This window comes from Danaus plexippus, chromosome 24 (assembly GCF_018135715.1).
Source record: "Danaus plexippus chromosome 24, MEX_DaPlex, whole genome shotgun sequence".
Classification (NCBI taxonomy): domain Eukaryota; kingdom Metazoa; phylum Arthropoda; class Insecta; order Lepidoptera; family Nymphalidae; genus Danaus; species Danaus plexippus.
Window position 1 is genome coordinate 4879739 of NC_083552.1, and position 21589 is coordinate 4901327.

At 37.6% G+C, this 21589-nt stretch overlaps 1 protein-coding gene across 8 annotated transcripts in view; it reads left to right on the plus strand.

Annotated features, from left to right (window-relative positions):
- Positions 1-21470, plus strand: part of LOC116775915 (calcium-dependent secretion activator) — a 33958-nt gene extending 12488 nt beyond the window's left edge. Inside the window, exons 4-36 of one of the 8 annotated variants that reach the window (XM_061524262.1) lie at positions 521-614; positions 1069-1177; positions 3039-3206; positions 3282-3457; positions 3592-3677; positions 4655-4663; positions 5256-5413; positions 7478-7558; positions 7630-7799; positions 9180-9336; positions 9453-9574; positions 9721-9865; positions 9946-10052; positions 10235-10410; positions 10482-10502; positions 10584-10760; positions 10996-11132; positions 11503-11693; positions 12249-12408; positions 12650-12797; positions 12978-13090; positions 13888-13926; positions 14839-14995; positions 15108-15249; positions 15325-15499; positions 16165-16299; positions 17556-17686; positions 17875-17886; positions 18043-18151; positions 18364-18498; positions 18759-18892; positions 19086-19194; positions 19540-21470. In XM_061524262.1, coding sequence (XP_061380246.1) covers positions 521-614; positions 1069-1177; positions 3039-3206; positions 3282-3457; positions 3592-3677; positions 4655-4663; positions 5256-5413; positions 7478-7558; positions 7630-7799; positions 9180-9336; positions 9453-9574; positions 9721-9865; positions 9946-10052; positions 10235-10410; positions 10482-10502; positions 10584-10760; positions 10996-11132; positions 11503-11693; positions 12249-12408; positions 12650-12797; positions 12978-13090; positions 13888-13926; positions 14839-14995; positions 15108-15249; positions 15325-15499; positions 16165-16299; positions 17556-17686; positions 17875-17886; positions 18043-18151; positions 18364-18498; positions 18759-18892; positions 19086-19194; positions 19540-19611 — 4055 coding nt within the window. In that variant the 3' untranslated portion in view covers positions 19612-21470. The remainder of the gene's footprint in view (positions 1-520; positions 615-1068; positions 1178-3038; positions 3207-3281; positions 3458-3591; positions 3678-4654; positions 4664-5255; positions 5414-7477; positions 7559-7629; positions 7800-9179; positions 9337-9452; positions 9575-9720; positions 9866-9945; positions 10053-10234; positions 10411-10481; positions 10503-10583; positions 10761-10995; positions 11133-11502; positions 11694-12248; positions 12409-12649; positions 12798-12977; positions 13091-13887; positions 13927-14838; positions 14996-15107; positions 15250-15324; positions 15500-16164; positions 16300-17555; positions 17687-17874; positions 17887-18042; positions 18152-18363; positions 18499-18758; positions 18893-19085; positions 19195-19539) is intronic. The other 7 variants (XM_061524264.1, XM_061524263.1, XM_061524265.1 and 4 more) reach the window with 7 other exon arrangements.
- The last annotated feature ends 119 nt before the right edge of the window (positions 21471-21589 follow it).

A 21589-nucleotide genomic window follows, 5' to 3' on the forward strand; every position in this document is an offset into this window, starting at 1 on the left:
ACAAAATTATATGACTAGTACAAAATATGACGAAATATTCAAACCTTGTCTATTGCTAGTGTGAATTGAGTTAATCGCCTTCAAGTTCTTTATTTATTTTACTATATCCTCGTCACATTTTAAACATTAAACAATTTTTTTTTATATTCCTGTAAATTTTTAAATGTTGGTTTCTATCACAAGATGAATTTACTAAATAATTCTTTCAACAACCTTTCATCAACATCACCTTAAAAGGTCTCCCGAGTTAAAACCCTTTTATATAAAGTACCGATGAATTCTCTCGCTATTTTCGAGGGTCCCTGATCCTAAACTTAGGTATTTATTTATAATACATGACACAATACGTCCTTGATCGTCACATGTTTTTGTGATGACCCTATTAGAAGTTATTTGGTCACGTCCTTATTCGCGCCGTCCTATTTTATATAAAAAATGTTGTGGAACGTTAAGCTTTCGATAATAGTCTTGAGTTTGGTGTGATGTTATCTTCGAAGTGACACTATCATTATATGTTCAGGAGCGAGTCCTCTTACGACTGCACCTCTCGCCGCCCCGCTACACCCCGCCACTCGACAAAGGGAGCAAGCAGCACTCGCACCTCCTCAACATGCGTAAGTATTCTAATTAGTTATGACCTTGAATGATTTTTCCAAACTTTGATAAAATTCTATAAAATACAAACTCTGTAATACTAGATGATATGCCAATAAATAGATTTCAAGGTTCTTAGATTGAGTTTAACGTATATTAAGTAAATAGTTTCATGTCCATTTCGTCTCATGAAACATTTTAGAGATTTTATAGTAGAAATGAAAAAGCTGCGTAGTTTTAGTTAGAAGTAAAGCAATTTAAAACTTTTGCTTATCAAATCTATAAATATTTTAAAAGTTTTTGCCAAATCAAAGTAGATTGTAGAATCACAACATACCATAAGTTTACATACACTGACAACACTTGCTATTAACTTTATTATAAACTGTATATATTTTAACCAATCCCGAGATATGTCAGTTTGTGTGGACGAGAAGCACTTACATTGACAACTTAATACTATAGATCGTTTAGATCTTTCTTGCGCAGGACCTCAACGGGGAGCGCCAGCTCGGGGGAGGCGCCAGCACCCTCGCCCAGTCCCTCTGGAACCAGTCACTCGGACAAGGATCAGGACCCTCAGGTATGCAAAACTAAATTTATTTCTCATAGTCTCTTCTCGCATTAGCTCATAACATCTTCCCCCGGAAAGGTGACCCATTTTCGTTGGTTTGGATATGGTTTTAGATGAAGGTTTGTGACTTATGAGTTTGCCATCGAATTCCTTGAAATTTAAAAACGAGTACATTAAACCGAGGTTTTCATTTCATCAAGTTACTGAATACGGAGGTTAGTAATATCCAAAGATGGGTGCTTTAGTAGCCGCCCGTACTGAGTAGGGGGCCCAAATAGGTACCTACGAAAAGATGACTCGCCGACTGTGTACAAACCATAGTGCCGATGGTGACTGGACAAGCAGACCCGATTGCTATATCTGGGGCAGTTTAAATTCGATCTTTTCTTTTAATTCCCCTTATTCAATTATATGAAAAGTAAACATAAAAAATTGCATCTCTCGCTCAAAGTGCACCTCACTAAAAGAGGCTCAAACTCTAATCTTTTGTCAAACCACCCCCACCACCTAGAAGCGAATGAGCCACACTTGCTCTTTTAGATTCTGTCCTAAAGACGAAGCGTTCCTTACATACACAAGTTAAATTATTTATCATCTTTAAAATTACATATTTTTACCATCTGGATGTTGATTACCGTGGGTGTGACTTCTAATAGGACCAACATTTGTACCCTTCGATACATTTGGTATTTTTAGGAGATTTTAATACCCATCATTGTGACTGAATGTTCTCATATGAAACTGACGGACCACGCTAAAACAAAAGCGTGGAATTTTATTTGTTTCTAAGCATTTCCCAAGTGGTAAAGGAAGCCACAAGAGTGTAGAATATGGAATCTATTTTCAAAACATGCTTACGTGGTACCTATTCCTAAGATATGAGACTGTGTAGACCATGCTACGAGTACTTATCGTTCGATTTCAATGACCTCCATTCTCTGTAAGATAAGGGAATGTATAGTTAATGCCGCCTAATGGCAAACCTTGAAGGGTAACTTCTCATTGACCGACAACTTTGCCGAAGGTTTGCCGAAATCGGCCGACTGAAGATTTTCTTGTTCATGCCACACATTTGTGTGGAAAAAAGCTCCAAAGAACAAAGGCGACGCTTTCACAACTTCATTTGACGTTTCGAAAGCTTTCTACAGGGTCTGGCACTATATTCTTTTTGGAAAACTTTCCAGCTATCGCATATTACATATTGCTTATTAAAGTTACAGCCAAAACTTCACGATGGAACAGTTTCTTTGTCTGTACAAAGAATTAAATACGCTCAATTTTCACTTCCCTGCTTTTGACCCTTGTTTGCTAGAAAAAAGCATATTAAGACAATCATTTTGGTAAAAATCATTTAGTTACCTATGATCACAAACCTAAAGTAGCCAACCCCTCAGTATTTCATAGAAAACGTTTGTACAGCGCGCTTTTATTATTACAATTCCTTTTTATATTCGGATAATCAGACATACGGCGGGTCTTCATGTTCTCATGTTAGTGCTTCCTCGTATGTAGACGAAGTGATATGCTTTTTCATGAGCACATTACATGATTTGAATTGTTTTTCTGCGTTGACGTTTCCTTCCACTAACAATTTGGATGTCCTTAACTGACGAGTAAATAAGTTATTAGTTGCGTCAACCGATTTAGACTTTCGTTCCATCTACCAGCAAGACGAATAAGGGTCCAACTGTATTTTTTTTACATATAGGACAACGAGACCTCACATAGAATAGAACACCTAAAAAATGCCCTTTTTGCGAATTCTATGGTAATAATATTCACTAAAATCTGAAATATTAACAATCTTAAGACGAGTTAATATCAGTTTTTATCTAAAAATCAACCACAAGCTATTAATTTTCTTTTAAAGGAGAAAATAGAAAAACTAGAAGAGGACAAGAAACGCCGTCTACAACTGTACGTGTTTGTGTCCCGGTGCGTGGCTCATCCCTTCAACGCTAAACAGCCGACCGACATGACGCGGCGACACACTAAGCTCACTCCGCATCAGCTCGAGACTATACAAGCCCGATTCCAGGTCAGGCGAATACATGGCTAAAAGTAATTTTCTGTTATCTTAATCTCAATATTCTCTAAACATTCCCCTTTTTAGGCTTTCCTCAAAGGAGAAACTCAGATTCTCGCTGATGAAGCCTTTCAGAATGCTGTTCAATCCTACTACGACGTGTTCCTCAAATCCGAAAGGGTTGAACAAATGGTCAAGTCGGGAGCTTGTTCGCATCACGACTTCCGAGAAGTTTTCAGAAATAATATAGAAAAACGAGTCAGGTTTGAGAATGCTTCGTAATAACTTTCAAAACTCACCTAACTTACTCGATACCTGACTTTCCTTCCTTTCAGGAACCTTAACTTAGTAAATATCAAACCGAATTAATGAATTTAAGATGTGAGATTAATTCCAGGTCTTTACCAGAAATAGATGGACTCAGCAAGGAAACAGTGTTAACAACCTGGCTCGCTAAACTTGACTGCATTATGAAGGGAACAGGTGAGATTGTTATTACCATAGAATAAACATACCCAAAGTAAGAACAAAAAGAAAGAAAAGGTAGATTCATTTTGATGACATTATAAAATTAAAATAGGATGTCCAAAAAGACAATCACAATAATCATTGGAATCAAGACATATGTTGTTTTTCTTCTTTTTAGTTCTTGATTAGACCTTAGACAGGTTGAAGTGTTTGGCATGGCGCAGTGTGCAAGGCATCTAATGCTTAAACATGCAACAAGCATCTGAATGTGTGTCGATGAATCAGTGTGCTCATCAACTAGCCCTTTTGTTGTTTAGGGTGACTCACACGTGCTGATAACGAGGCCCACCACTAAAATAAATTATATCTAAAAGAAAATATAAATAAAAACTTTAATAAGCATTGAGCCATCACTCATACCTAGAGCGAAATATAAACGTTGCTTGACTTGCATTGATGTGATGTTTCTTCCCTCTATACTCTATAAGAATGACAATGCAACAAATGTATATTAATTTTAATGTATGAAAAAACATATTAATTATCGTTCTCGTTAAGTATCGAAATATCTCATATTGCAATGTCATTTGAGAACACATATATATAAATAAATATATATATATATATGTGTGTGTGTGTGTGTTCTTAATTTAGTGATTATGTGACAATGTTATAGCAATCCCAAGATCGGTTCCAACTAATTACCTCACACAGTAATAGTTAATACAAGCAACATAATCATTAAATGTGTCGGTGTAAGCTGTAGTGTTAAAAATGTATGCTGAATAAAAACAACTTAATACAACACTTTGATTCAATAGCACAGAGGTCAGTTAAAAAAATATAATCGATTAACTTCATGGTTTTATGTTGAGTGTATGTTTAAATGTTGTATATTTTTTGCTGACCAAATGCCAGTTACCATCGAATGATATAACAAATGTGTGGCTTTCATCTCTCACGTGTGTTTCTCTCCCTCTCACACCTCCCAGGAATAACAGGTACATCTGAATAACAAAACAATGGTTTTCCTTTAAACATCTCCGCTTCTGTCTTGTTATATTGCTTGTTTGTCATTAGTCGTACTTCTAGACTCTAGGCTCTAGCACTTTATTTATATTCGTTCAGCTTTAAGTTGACGTTGTCGTGATATGAACAAACATTATTTAAGATCGGTTCAATTTTAAAAGGTTTCAAATAGCGATAATTGTTAATATGAATCGAACACATGCATTTTTTAATTTGTTCAAGGACCACATTAAACAAGTTTAAATTACTCGACATATTTATTTTTATTTCGATGACGCTTGTAGAATATATTACCGTTGAATGTTTTGTAGAAATAATTCTTTATGATCTGAACTCCGCTTAAAAATCGTCATAAACGCGAACAAACTTGAAGAATATACCTAAAACTAACATAAGCCAGCATCAACTACGCTTTAAATTTGTTTTTTGAAATAAACTTTTCAATACTTTAAAAATTCACTCGTAAAATTAAGCACATCACTTAAAAAGACATTTGTTTACTTAAAAAGACATTACACATTACACCCTATAATGTAAAGAAAAATATGATACATTACTCAATAGGTATCCCAGGAGACGATGACTCGAAGAGGCCATCCCGCGCTCAGCAACAGAGTCTCAACGCTGAATGTATTCTCAGCAAGGAACAGTTGTACGACATGTTCCAGCAGATACTTGGGGTCAAGAAGTTTGAACACCAGCTGCTCTTCAACGCTCTTTTGGCAAGTACCGCCTCTTAACATAAAAACTTAAAGCAAGTGTTAAAATCCATTTCCTTGTTTCCTATCAGTCCTTCTTCTTATTATTCTATATTTCCACAGATGTTTTCAATCGTAAGTAAAAATCAGTAACAGTAGTTAAATAAATTATTGAGAAACTTAAAATATAACTTCATCAGAACATGACTGAGGTATATTTTAACAAGATAGACATATGTATACAAGAAATCAAAATATATATTTCTGGTTCACCTAGTACGCTGTTAGCTGTTTGATTTTCAAAATATTAGTTTCTTGAGGACTTTTTGGTTCCACTTTTATCACTCGAATATAAACGCGTCTTAACAAGTTAAATTTCTTATATTTGATTTTTTAGAATCCCTTTTTGTACCTTTGGAAAGGAAGATAAATTAACCTAATATTATTTAAATGTAAACCACGCCTTTTGCCTAAAAAAACAAATCAATAAAAAATTTGTCAAACTCTGTTTACCCACTTTGTACAGTCAGGAAGAACATTTAAGAAAACTTACAAATATACATCTTCAGCTCCGTACCCCACGCTAGATGTGATGGACTCATTATGATCTCCCTTATTTATGATTCGTCTTTTTGGGACGTCATCTTCACACATGACCTTTACATCTATCCTCATAGTTCTTTTTACCAAATTAACCCTCATCCCTCCGTATAACATGACCATACCAAACAAATTTTTCAATTTCATTTGGTATTGCTTTCAAAACTCCTCTTACATATTCCTCCCTAATCCCATCAAATCATGTCACTCCACACACACAATATTCGCATCTCTGTTTCACGCAAGCTGCCTTCTAGCACCACTTTTTAATCCACACAATACGACAGCCTTCACCAGGTTCATGTAGATATTGCCCTTAGCCTGATGTTTAGACAAAACCTCGACAGTACGAATAAAAAATTTAAAAATACGCATACTGTTGAAATATTTTCATTTGCCGTGTGTGTTCCACCGCACTCTCATGAAAAGTATGTTGAATATTAATTTCTTCTTCTTCGTAATACATCCTACCCTATTGTTTAAAAATATTCCCAGATTAAAATTATTTTACATGTTATATATGACATTATATTTAATTAAAGTAAAAAACTTCGTTTGTTCTCTTCGTAAATTGTAAAAGTATAATTACGAGTATACAAAAGTTCTGTCGTTTCCTTGAAAATCTCATTACGGTAACTTTTCTTTCGTTTGCTGGCACAGAGCAACCATAAAAATTAATATTAGCTTTCCTCGCATAATTAACTGAAGTATTCCAACGTTATATAACAGACTTTTAATCTCATAATGCTTCAACACAGAATTGTTTTGAATACCTTTTTCGTGTTTCGAAGCGCTGTTTTAAACTGTACCTTTATATTTGCCGTAAAAACAATTTGTAAAAATTTATAAAAACTATTTAAGTACCTCTATAGAATGTAATTTCTATTATAAATAAGACTATTTACTTATGATTCATAATACAAATCAATCAATATATTAATAATAGGTACAAATAGTTTTTCCTCAAAATGATGTTGTAGACCATTCCTTGAAAATTTCTTATCAATAAACATCGTTTGTTGACAGAATCTCGTTCACGTAATGGAACCCTCTCATTGTGTTTTCTCCCAATATATTAACTAAAAATTGTTTAAGTCCCACAACACACATATAAAAATTTGTGTCTACTTTTTATATAATTGATTTATATAAATGTAGTATTTTTCATTAGAGAAATAATAAAAAAATATATATTCATGCAAGAAAAGTTTCAACCGTATTTTGTCACATTCAATTTCACGGGTGTATCTGATGCCTGAAAGAGACATGAGATTAACTAAAATATAGATAACATTTTTCTCCTAAGAAGATTCCTTCCTTAACAATATAAACAAATTTAAACTTTTATGTTACACAACTTTTGAACTGAAACACTTCAGTTTTTAACTTGAGTTTTATTACTCTTACAACTGTGCAAACTTCCAACATTGAAAAAAGTTTAACATTGATCGTATTTCCTTTAAATTTTGTTGTATTGTTTTATTATAGTTGGACTCCGCGGACGAGCAGGCTGCTGCTATCAGAAGAGAACTGGATGGACGGATGCAGAAAGTCAATGAGATGGAGAAGGTGCGTGACACAGAATATCCTCTCCACTAAATAATTAATGAAATATTTAATCGATTTCAATATATATTTAGAACCGCAAGTTGATGCCGAAGTTCGTGTTGAAAGAAATGGAGTCCCTATACATCGAAGAGCTGAAGTCTTCCATCAATTTGTTGATGGCTAACTTAGAATCGCTCCCCGTGTCAAAGGGCGGCGCTGATTCGAAATACGGTCTTCATAAGATCAAGCGGTATAATCACAGGTCAGGATTTGAATTGTTTTAACTTATTTATAATGTGGTTTTAAGAATATCTGTTCTATCTGTAACTAATATGACGATGCTTTAATATCTTAAAATGTTAACAGCCCTATAATAAATATAATCAATTATTACAAAATAAAGTATTAATGTTCCAAGTTAATATAATGTTATAAACCCTTCCAATGTGATCATATCATCTATTAACTTCAACGTATACCTGACTATTGATATCTCAAATCGTTTATTTATTATAAGATGAATCTGGTCACATCTACCTGTCTCTATGATTCTTGCCACTTCTTCTTGTTCATTTCTTTCTTGGTTTTCTGTCCCTGGCACAACGGACGGTATACAGGAAGTACAAGTAATGATTCCTTTAAATGACTATCAGCATTCAGCACGTGTCTTGTGTACGAACCTACACCTGCCTGACACCAACGATGTTGACTTTTATGTCATAGACACTGTAGAATAGAGTGACTAGACAGTAGACATAGTTTGTGCAACTAATGAAGATACAATACTATTTAACGAAATGCGAACAAAATTTACAATTCCCACGCTAGTTATAAGATCACGTTGACTTCATTCGGAATTAAAATTTCAATTAGAAGAATAAAATAATGTTGAGCGTACGTTTCTTGTTTCTTCATCAGTTTTTGGGTTTTTTATGACAATTGATAGTAGCATGAGGTGAACTCGGTGAGGTGTTCAAATCTACCTATGAGAAATGCTTTACAACAAAGACGGAATGCTTTCAGGGTTTTTATAGATTACATAATTGTTACAGCCAGTGCGATTACATTTGCCAAAACTTATAAAGAACAGCTTTCGAATCTAGAGCATTAATAGCGTAAATTAGAGGAGTAACTTTAGTAACGAGTTTTGAAAAGTTTTTTAGGCTTTCTATATAACATCACGGCTTTATATTCTCCTATACTCACTCTTATGACTTGTACATAACGAAACACACGAAATACCGGATTCTATACAAAGGACCATAAACGCTTAAGTAATGCTTTTAAGCGCTTCGCCTAACACTTCCCATTCTATACATAACCACCCCGCCCGTATGCCTTAGTTATTGTACTCGTAGCATCCGCCAGACCTATTTAACATTTTCTATTGCTATGCTTAATCATTCTTGGTATCGGTGATGGTTCCATTGTTCCACCTTCGTCCTGTGAATGTTCTCCTTACACCCATTTATTTGAAATTGATATTTCACATTTAATTCAATACGATCAATGTAAAACTTTTTATATCAAACATTTTTTATCCTATCACTTGAATTACAATTAATAATTATATTGAGATGATTAAATTATAACAAAACATTTGGGTAATCATGCTTCGATTGGTGGTGGAATTTGAATATAGATCGAATGCTGGGCCAGACCCGAGTCCAAGGTTGAGTAAGCAGCTATGTTTCAGATCGCAAGGGTCTCTAGCGAACAAACTGACTGGCGAAGGAGACGGCGGCGACGTGGACACCCAGCTCACCAAAATGGATGTAGTACTTACATTTCAAATAGAGGTAACGTGAATATTACCAGAACAGCAACTAGATAACTAAGAGATAACATTGTAAATTTTGATGATCCTAAATATGTGGCCAACAGTTCTTGGTCCATAAATATAACTTTATTATAGGTAGTGGTTATGGAAGTTAAAGGTCTCAAGTCGCTGGCACCTAACAGAATAGTTTACTGCACGATGGAAGTGGAAGGAGGAGAAAAATTACAAACCGATCAGGCGGAAGCCTCGAAGCCAATGTTTGTATTTAATGTTTTTTTATTGGCGTCAAGTGTCGCTTTATAATTTATGAAATTTAAAAGACAAAGACTTCTCTATAAAGAATTCAGAGATACAGATATATGTTATGTTTAAGAGAACAGAGCTAATTTGATATGTGTGTCAGGTGGGACACCCAGGGTGACTTTAGCACGACTCAGCCATTACCGGCGGTGAAGGTCAAGCTGTACACAGAGAACCCTGGAGTGCTGTCCCTGGAAGATAAAGAATTAGGCAAAGTTGTATTACGACCCACTCCCTTGTCTAGCAAGGTACGGTGCATCTTTCACCAGCTTGAATTTTAATTACATACAGAAGATTAATTTTAACATGAAAATTATATGTACTTAAGGCTCCAGAATGGCATCGCATGACCGTACCTAAGAACTTACCGGACCAGGATTTGAGAATAAAAATCGCTTGCCGAATGGATAAGCCTTTGAACATGAAGCATTGTGGGTAAGTTAAAAGTCTTAATGTCCAGCGATAGGCCACTTAAAATTATATATCAAGTCTTGAAGCATTTACATATGAACCACATACAAAATAAGTTTGTGATAAAGATCCGTCAACCGCTTTTCGACATAGAAATTTAAAATTAATGAAATGATTTGCAATATAAATTGAACCTTTCATTCCAGCTACCTCCACGTTATCGGTAAGGCTGTCTGGAGGAAGTGGAAGCGGCGGTACATGGTGCTGGTACAAGTGAGCCAGTACACCTTCGCACTTTGTTCGTATAAGGATAAAAAGTCCGAACCCGCGGAGATGATGCAACTCGATGGGTTCACCGTAGACTACATTGAACTGGCCAGTGGTATGTATATCTTCATATCATGTATTTCGTTTTATGGTTTCTATATTATTAATAATAATTCTCTTTCGCAGCGCAACTGATGGTCGGTCAAGGTGAGAAGTTTAACTAAAATTCTCTACATTTCATCAACTTTAGTTTTTTTCTACTTTTGTTGATTTGTGAACTTTCCGTAGAATTGGAAGGCGCGAAGTACTTCATGAATGCGGTGCGTGATGGCGAGTCAGTGCTCATGGGAGTGGGAGATGAGAACGAATGTCACTTGTGGGTCATGGCCTTGTACAGGGCCACAGGACAAAGCCACAAGCCCACACCGCCCACTACATCCGACTCGCATATTAAAATTTTGGGGGGTAGGTCAATTTGATATATTTTAAGGAAAAACAGTAGCCTAATCAATTTTGAAATTTTATATAGGACAGAATGTTTTAATTCTTTGGTACAGGTTTTTGGCCTCTTTTGATAATTAACGACAGGTTACATTATAGAAATGCCATATTTTTTTACAAATTACTTCAATAAGGGCGTATTTTTTTTTTTTGTTAATATCGATATGCAAAGACTTTTCACTCATGTGTCTATGTATAGATGCTGACAAAGCTCGCAAACACGGTATGGAGGACTACATTCAGGCGGACCCATGCCAGTTCGACCACCATCAACTCTTCACCACGTTACAATCTCTCACCCTGAAGTACCGCTTGCAGGATCCATACTGTTCTTTGGTGAGATGCAATAAGTTCAGGGTCTGAGTAAAGCTTTGCTATCGTGCTACATTATGGATGAAACTTGGACAGAAATACATCTAATTTAAAAAGCCAACTGTATTTCCTAATGACTTCCTTTGTATATTGAATACAAGTATTTATTTAATGAGCAAACAAGTTATATTTTTTGTAACAAAACATTTGTAAGTTTGTGAGCACTTACAAGTATTATAATTATTATCCCTTTATCGAAACCTGCACTAATCACTCAATGTTAAATCTGCATTTTTCAAAATGTCACTTATTGTGGCTATCCACAATACTATTATTGGATTTTGACAATAATTCAAGGACCTAACTATTAATTAACGTTGAAACCGATCGCCAGGGCTGGTTTTCACCTGGGCAAGTGTTCGTGTTGGACGAGTACTGCGCTCGTTACGGTGTGCGTGGTTGTTACCGTCACCTCTGCTACCTGTCCGACCTCCTCGACGTCGCCGAGAGCGCCCAGCAGACCGTGGACCCCACTCTCATGCATTACTCCTTCGCATTCTGCGCCAGCCACGTTCATGGGAACAGGTAAGCACTTTTGTAAATACCAATTACCGTCGCAATGTAAAACCTATTGTTATATACATTAGCCTTCATAGCGATGCATCGTTTTCTAAATCTAGATGAAGGTTAAACCATTGTTTAGATAAAAATGCCTTTTGATTGAGTATAATTTAACTTCTAGATTGAGCTTTTTGAAGTCAGTTGCAGTAACGAAGAAAATGCTTATAAAATTAAAATTCAAAGGTTTCGTGTGCTTATAAAGTTTTAGAAACGATGCTCTTATTGTTAGATGAATTCCAGTAAATCCATAACGCACTTCCCTACTCTTAACTGTTCTTCCTGTTCTTGGCACTGATTCTGTAAATAAATAAACACCCTTGCTATGTAAATGTGCTTTCTAACTGTCTGTGCATCCTACTAACTCTGTCTGTCGGCTTGTGGAGGTCGCCGTATCATACCTCCGTCAACAAGATCAATGAAAACAAAAAAATCTAAACATATAGAAATCAGGAGTCGCTTAGTACCAGCGATATAGCGGCCTTCACATTTACCCTGCTAGTGTAAGCGACCCTTTCACAGTACGGCGTTGCCTGGCAGGCCTGACGGCGTCGGCAGCATCACGGTCCAGGAGAAGGAAAAGTTCGCGGAGATCAAGGAGAGACTCAAGACGCTGCTGCAGTACCAGATAACGAACTTCAGATACGCCTTCCCCTTCGGCAGACCGGAAGGAGCTCTCAAAGTGAGTCAAATAATGTGAATAGTTACGGTCATCACTAGCAGATCGTTATTATCATGTTTATTGTATTCTACCAGTCATCTATTTCAGAGTTTAAAATAGTTTCTCACCATACAGTGCCCATCCTTTAATAGGCGTAAGTAACTCGCCTCCTTCAAACTAAACGTTTTCCACATTGCAATAATAAAACTCACCATTTGGCGTCTGTTCAGTGATCTAAACAGCCAACCGCATATAATTCCAGGCCACTCTGTCTCTCCTAGAACGTGTCCTCATGAAGGACGTTGTGACACCGGTCGCTCCAGAAGAAGTCCGCAGTATGATACAGACCAGCTTAGAGAATGCGGCGCTACTTAATTATACTCAGCTCAGCCAGCAAGCTAATATTGAAGGTACGCTCAGGAACGACCAGTAGTGGGCTTAGTACATACGCTATACTGAAGCAGTTTCTTGTAGCTAACTTCAATTAAGGCAAAAATAAAAATAATACTCACTAAAAGACGAAATCTCAATGAATGCCAAGACCAGGTACGAGTATACCAGAATTAAATATTGTATTTAAAATAATTCAGAGGATCTCCGTGGAGAGACCATGGTGACCCCGGCCAAGAAGTTGGAAGATCTGATACACCTGGCAGAGCTGTGTGTGGACCTGTTGCAGCAGAACGAAGAGCACTACGCGGAGGTAGGTCAACACACGCTGGCGGCGTACCTGATGAAACGGTTGTTTAATTAATGGTTAACAGTCAACAGTTAACAGTTATCGTCTCTAACATACAGCGGTTAGTTAAACAACTGAATATATACAAACTAATGTGATCGCTCCCAGCATCACATCAGTTTGCTATTTATATTGTGTGTTAATTGTCGTGGTCTCTTATAGTAAAACTTTTTAAGTAAGACACAACAAGCTCTTAGGCTGTCAGTCCACACGGAGCAGAAAATATCTTAAAAAGTTTTATCACTTGTCAATGTTTGTTGAACTAGCACCCTGTTCTCCTATCGCTATTAGTGTGGGGAGTGAAGCGGCATATGTTGCAGAGTCAAACACAAACATGCGATTTATATAAAGCTAACTTCAGGACAATTCGGGACACAATCTATCGATTTTACAAAATCATTTTGTCTCTGCATAGTATACAAAATTATCGGTTATTAAATTTATTTTATTCGCAAATACTGATATAAATTTTGATTTATTCTTCGTAGTGTTTCGTGCGATAGACTTCGGCTACGAACGATTGGAACTATATTTTAATTAATTTGAAGCTGTGACGATTGTTTTGTTCGGTCACAAAACAAACAATGGTATTTTCTTTCATATATGTTATGCTGTCTTTAAGTGAAACTTTGATTAACTATAAGTCATGTCGGGTATCGCTGGCTGCCGTGGAGGTATTTCTTTCACTTAAAGACGCTGCAATAAATCTGTTTATATTCCACTTGTATCTTCTTTCTTCTATCTTCGTTCTTTCTCCGCAGGTTTATAACACAAAACCGGACTCTAGCGGTCAACAAAATGTAACTACTCAGTTCATTGTACGGCTGATCGAATCACGTTCAATTCGTTCACTCGGTTTTAATCATTCACTTCGATCTGATCACAGGCGACGCTATCAAATACATTCACACACCGGCTTGATCAGCTTAGAGTCGATAGAGATACAGTAGCATGGAAATAAACGAAGTGCAAAACGGAACTTGTATTGGATTTAGTGCTTTGTCTAGGACACCTCTCAATAGTCCTTATAATTAATGTCTATCCTTTGTTTATTGTTCCGGAAGAAATGGTTTATTGTAACATATCCTCAGATGTAACAAAAGATAAACATTAATAGATAAATATTGTTGACAGTAAATGACTTAGATATCAACATTAAAGCGCAGTATAGATGATGCGTCCCACATATTGGTAACCAGACATATCGATCGCTACTAGATCAAGCCTTGACCTGGACACATAGTTACTTTACGATATACACATACAGTTCTGTGGAGTCGAGACTCGGATCACATGGAGTATGAACGACGTTACATTCACTAACAATCCATTTCCACATTATAACAATTGTTATTAGATTTTGCTCTTTTTATTATACGCTTTTTAGTTTTAGTACGTGTTCTTTAGCTTCTATGAGGATAACTTTACATTGTTCGCTATTCGCACATGCTTGTTTATTATTTTTAGTAACACGAGCTCTTTCCTTTCAAGCTGTAAGTAGATAGTTGTGTAGGTAAATCATAGTTAACAAATAATATTCTGTAATCCTGCACTTCAAAACCAATATCTCACTCTTATTGAAAGATATACTTCATTCGTCCTAAACCCTAACTTGTAAAGTTTCTTAAACCCAATGTTCTTTTAGTTTCTCATATTCCCTGATATGATTTTTAAATACTATTCGTTTCAAAACCTTAAATCTATCCATCCAGGCGTTCGCTTGGTTCTCTGAGCTGCTGGTGGACCATGCAGAGATTTTCTGGGGTCTGTTCGCCGTAGACATGGATCGCGTGCTATCAGAGCAACCCCCGGATACTTGGGATTCATTCCCACTGTTCCAGATCCTAAATGACTATCTGAGGACCGATGGTATGATTCCGTAAAGCAAAATTCTTTACCAATACATATAAATATGTAATCGACCCAATCGCAGCGTTTCACCAGATACCCATGTTTATATTGACTATGTTGTCATTCACAGAAAACTTGCGTAACGGTCGTTTCCATGAACATTTGCGTGACACCTTCGCGCCGCTGGTGGTCCGTTATGTGGACCTCATGGAGTCATCCATCGCTCAATCCCTCCACAAAGGATTCGAAAAGGAGCGCTGGGAGATCAAAGGGTATCTACACTATTAATGATCTAAATGCAATCGCTATTACTAACGTACTATTGATTGAGTTGTTACTTTTTGCAGTAATGGTTGTTCGACTAGCGAGGACTTGTTCTGGAAGTTGGACGCGTTGCAGTCCTTCATCAGGGACCTGCACTGGCCGGAACCAGAATTCAGATCTCACCTGGAGCAAAGGCTGAAGCTGATGGCGAGCGACATGATGGAAACCTGCATACAAAGAACTGAAGCTTCTTTTCAGGTTACACTCTCTTCATTATGCTACTCTTTATTTTAACTTTAATTTTTTTATAGAGAAATGTACTCCCTAGAGGAGTATGTCTTAACAAATAAATATATTTCAAATATAGTAACCAATAATTAAACTATACAGATTTTTGACGTATCTCATACATCTCTCTCTTGTCAGTCCCTTATTACTGAGGATCGTGGTCATGTGGCATCCCGCAACGAGCAATCTGACGCCATTTATTCCGGTCCGCTGTTGCCCTCACAGCCTGGTAAAATGTTTTTGAGGAGGTGGCTTCCTTAATTTGGTCAGCCCATTGAGTAGGTGGACGTCCTCCGGCTCTTTTGCCCTCTATGTCACCCACTACGACCAACTTCCCAGGTTTCGACCTCCTTTTCGCATAATATGGCCAAAGTATGTCAATACGTGTTGACGATATATAGTAGACAGCCGAGTTTTGATTGAGCGTTGAGAGAGAACAGAGGCAACGTATATACATATCTGTTATGGGAAACAGCTGCATATGAAATAACACAATAATCTTAATGTAATGTTTCTTAGTACACTCAACAGTCAACTATATCTCAATATATAACCTTCCGCTACCAAGAAATACAGTACGGAGTTTAATCATGTCATTAGGTCATGCGAGTTAATTCTCTTTCTCCGTGTTCCAGGCGTGGTTGAAGAAGAGTGTGACCTTCATGTCGACGGACTACATCCTGCCGGCCGAGATCTGCGCCATGGTGAACGTGGCCTTAGACGCTAAGAACCAGGCGCTCAAGCTGTGCGCCGTGGAAGGAGTAGACATCGTACGTGTCCCAAATCATTGTAGCTATAAATGATATTACCGATACTTTCAGCGCCATCTTGTGAATGAAGTGATGAGATGCAGTGAACGGCAGCTTGGATAGATTTTAATTAATATTTTTTTCATCGGCCATTTTAAATCGTATAATGTCTGACAACTTTATATGGTTTAATAAATGCATTAATTATCAATTATCTCACCCGCTGCATACATACATAAGAGAAAAAAAAAATTTGCAAGACAATATTTTAAATTAAGTAATAACATACAATTGGCATCTATTTTAAAACGGTAAAAAGAGTTGAAACATCTACAAAATCAAATACTACATGCGTTTGCTACACTTGTCTCGGCAACCGTAATTTTTTTAAACATTGTAGCTGGTGTGCTATGAAAAGTCAGAAAACAAAATGAGTATTGCTGTGATGTTCCGACTCTATTGAACTGAAAGATCCGTATCATTCGATGTCTAGCGAAGAGCTACTGACATGCGAGCTCGGCGTTTCATTTTAGAGTGCTCATTCACATGGTTCATGAGAATGCAAGAAATCATTCCTCACTGCGAACACACCTGACTAGAAGCTTTAATGTTTTTTCTATTATTTAGAAATTATAAAAATAGTTGTACGTCATCAAAACTCTAAACACGATTACTTCGGAGGCTTTTATTTCATAGCATCATCGTATATTTGAATCACGGTTCTGCGAAATAGTTTTAGCTTCGGCGCAAACATTTTGTAATAATATAATAATCATAATAAGTCGCTTCTAGTCTGGTATCGTGTTGAACGACGACACTTTTCTAACATCCTGTATAGTGTTAGCGTGTTTGTCCGAGCATGGCATGACGCAAGCAATGGCAGCGCGCACGCAACCAGTAAGTAATGAATGCGCACTAACATTTTTATGATCAGCTCGAAATGACGGTTCCACAAGTGTCCATGTCGGTGGCTCTTTAACTCTCGTCACACCCCGCTGTCTGCGCCGCACTGCTCCGGTGACTGCCGATGTCGGCGGAATGTGATACAAGCCCGTGACACATCTTGTGGTTCTGCCATGCATGATTTGCAGAATTTGTGACGTCACCATCGTAGTATTTTATTTCAGCGCCTTTTTGCATGAATCTCATTAGCTATGCAACTTTTTTTGCACAAATCTGCAAGTTAAGCATGGCGGAGCACGGACGGTCGGGCTCTAATAGCGTTATAGAGCGTGGCCGGCTTCGCTTTAAGTGTTAACTCCTAGCATCTCTCACAGTACCAGTACCATGCTAAAATGGATGCTCAGATCGAGGCCTGTCTGCACGCGATGTCCACGGGGATGACAACGAGGTTGTCGGCCGTGCTGGACGCCACCCTCGCCAAGATCGCGCGCTTCGACGAGGGCAGGTGAGTCTCCGAGCGCCGCGGACTTCGCGCGCCGCCCGCCGCCATCCGCGGAGCCGCGCTACCTCCTGTGAGACAAACATCGCATACCGTCACACCAGATCATCCACATCCCTCATACCGGCTTCTTGTGTTTGCTGATGTTCTCATTCGATCGAACGATTTAACATCAAGTTAACTTTTATTTACAGGTGTCTCAGGAAGTATATCTTTGGTTTTATTTAACTCCTTCTCATCTCTCTTTCATTAATGACACTCCTAATGATACTGTTCTCTTCTTCTAGGAACTTTAATCTGTCTTTCAGTAATTTTCTATTAATTTATTCGAAGGTAGTAAAAATATACTTGGAATATTACAGTTTGATAGGGTCGATCCTGACGATCGCGAATGTCTCCGGGTCAGGGAAGGACATTGGCCAGGGTTACGTGAACTTTATGAGGAACTCCATGGACCAAATCCGATCGAAGGTATTTTATATACACACGTTGTTGTTTCTACTCAAATAATGTGTTGTTCTCGATTCTTGATCTAACTATTCGTCTCTTTCATTACCGTTCCATCAAATCGTTGTCAATGTTACCTTTCCGAAGCTTCGTGTGAATCTTGGGATACCAAAAGCCCTCAACACATTATGCCGCAACAGTTCTGGTTATACTCTTTTTCTATTCTCTATATCCAGGTGACAGACGAGCTCTGGATCCTGCAGCTGTTTGAGCAGTGGTACTCAGTCCAGATAGGCGCCATCTCCATGTGGCTCGGGGAGCGCCCGGCCCTCCATCCTCAGCAGGTCGCATGTCTCTCCATCGTTCTCAAGGTACACTAAGAGTTACCACCCTGACACCGAAATTAACGATCTCATTTTCAGAAGATGAGGTTTAGCCATGGAAAGGAGAGACGATGAATTGTGATTTTGTCTCTTTCCGCCAATATAATTAAATTCAATCGTCTGGTTAAGAAAATGAATTTATATAGCAAACCATAACGGATTTACTAAAACACTCGTGAGATACATGCTCATTGTGTAACATCATTTCACACATCGAGACTTAATCTCAAACTATATATGGTTTGCAGAAAATGTACAGCGACTTCGAGCTCCAGGGTGTGATTGATGACAAGCTGAACTCCAAGCAGTACCAGGCGGTGGCGGGCAGGATGCACACCGAGGAGGCCACCTGCAGTCTACTGCTGGCTCAACAGGACCAGGGGTACGGACGTCACACCCACACTGTCATAATACAAATACGATATACGAACACATATTAACTAGCTATAGAGTGAAAAAGCTTTTTGTGTGATCATACAAAAGAATTGAAAATAAAAGAAGGGAAATACTCAATAACAGTTGATGGTTGCATTAGATTTACAAACAGACAAACGTAAGTGTGAATTATTTAACAGAAGCGGAGACGACGGAGGGTCTGAAGAGGGAACCAGGAGCGGCAAGTCAAAGCTGGAGGCTCTCACAGAAGACGCCAAGCTAGGAAACGTGACGGCTGTTGTTGGAAAGGTAATAAGTAGATAATGTATCGTACCTCCTCTTAGATATATTATGAACAGAGTGGTGTCATCTATTAGATATTAAACGAAACTATTTTATATTTTGTGGACAGCGCCATCTACTAAACATAAAAGAAATACTCCTGACAATTCACTGTGTTAGCAGCGCTGCCATGTTGTGATTTCCAAAGTTTAGCGAATTTTATGTCATGAGGGTTTAGAATCGTCTCATAGATTATCAAATTGACGATCGTTTTGTGTAATGTTGACTCTTTCCTGTCTTACAACACATTATGCCAGTTAAGATGTCTCGAAACATATTCTGGAAGACTACACGATGTCTCATTTATTCCAGATGGGCAACATGTTCGGGCGAGGTATCGGCGAGCTCTCCACCAAGCTGGGAGGCGCCTCTTCCTGGTTCTAGCTCGCCCGGCTCCAGCGGACCCGCCTCCTACGTCATAATATAATTTGCTTTCATCTCCTCTCTAACATATAAAGCTTTCTTGTAACAATCACTGTGATGTCGGTCCATCAGTTTCCGCGCGTCTCCCGGCCGCCGGTCGGGGCGTCTCTGTAAGCGGCCGTACGTTAGAGTTAGCGTAACGAAGTTTACATTTTATTTTATAAAGCTTTATGTACAGTTAGTCTTCTGTTTTCTCTGAAGGAACACGTTAGATGTGAATATTAAGATTAGTATTTGACGACGGGTTCTCTAGGGACACTGTAACGTGCGCGTCTGTCGACACTGGCAGGACACGAGGCTACAATAATGAAACATATCGCTTCTACTATGACATGTTCGCGACGACGTACAGAAAGATATGTACAGCTGTGTGGCGGCGTCTGATGATGAAGACGACGGGTCTTTTACTAAGAGATGACTATTTTCTTGGCAGCTTGCATTCTTCCTCACCGCGACGGGCTTCATCATGGGAACATTAAGATATTATTTTTATTATCACGCGGACAGATTGTTTGATCTTCGTCTAGTGAGCTGTGATGAGCGATAGTTAAGTATAAATAGGAGTTATTTTATTTAACAATATCTGCGGCGAGACGAGCCCTCGGTTAAACTAAACTCTTAATCATTAGATCGGTTTTCAGCAAGTTTTTCTAAACTAAAAGCAGTATTTTTCTAATATTATAACGTAACCTTTTAAAGTTGATTCTAAACTGTAGTGAAGTCTATAATGATCTGTGCTAATAGACCGGAAGTGATTAGGATTGGTGATGTTCAATCTCTTTGAATAATATTTTCCGTCTTGAGGTGATAAAGACTTTTGGTCGAAGCCGGTGTTGAAAATATTGAATGTCACCGATAACCGCGCGTAGACTGTTAAGATACTTGTAGATTCAGAAACTAATTTTAGTGCTATCGTTTCATTGTAACCGAACGGAATAGTTTCAACGGTTAAAAGTAGTTTTGTAATTGTTTTCGATAGTTCCAATGCTCTCTAGATTCACATCTCTTCAAAAACTAGACTAAACACTCGGATCTAGTTCTTTAAAATATCCCCTTATATTAAATTTGTTAAAAAAAATATTCTTCTACGCTATAAACATTTATTTTCTATTCATAATTTAACTTTAAAACTCTTAGATAAAATATTACTTATTAAATTGAATCGCTATCAAAATGAAGTCATCGGGATGTTTGGCGATATCTAACTTAGTTGTTTCATAACTTTAATATTTTATTACACATGTCATCACGACGGAAGCGCAGTTCAAGTAATGTATACTAAATCAGCAATAATTCCTTACCGGTCATGTACATAATAATATGTAAACTTTTTAGAAGTGAATTTTATTATTTATAATAACATATTCAAAGGCTTTCATATTTTTCACTATACTTTTTCACTCTAGCAACACTTCAGCACTACATGTAAGGCACGCCACAGTACAAAACAGGCTCATTGTAATACACGTTTTATTTAAGTATTTTAGCAATAATATAATCAGAAGTACAGTTGAAGCCAACGTAACATGCCATGTCACTCAGATGTTCAACAATCTGCAGTCGATTCGTGACCTCCATCATTGTTTCTTGACGGCGTTGTCATTTCAATAAAAAGCTCAATAAATATTGAAGTTACTTAGACTTTGAAGTCGCTCGAACTTCAGTCGAAGTGTCAGACGTCCTGAAGTACGTGCTGTCAACTGTGCCTAACTGAATCTATGTTTTCGGCCGTTGTTTTCTCAGCTTCAACACGCGTCGCAAGTGACAGATGATACAATAAATAATATTTACAATAAAATAAAAATGTTTACTGTTGCCAACATGTTTTATTCCACTCATTCATATCACCATCACAAGCGAGACAGTCGCGGGCTTGTACCATTAAATGTTAACGAGAGTCGACATGAAACTTAGTGAGCATTCATAACCAAAACACAAA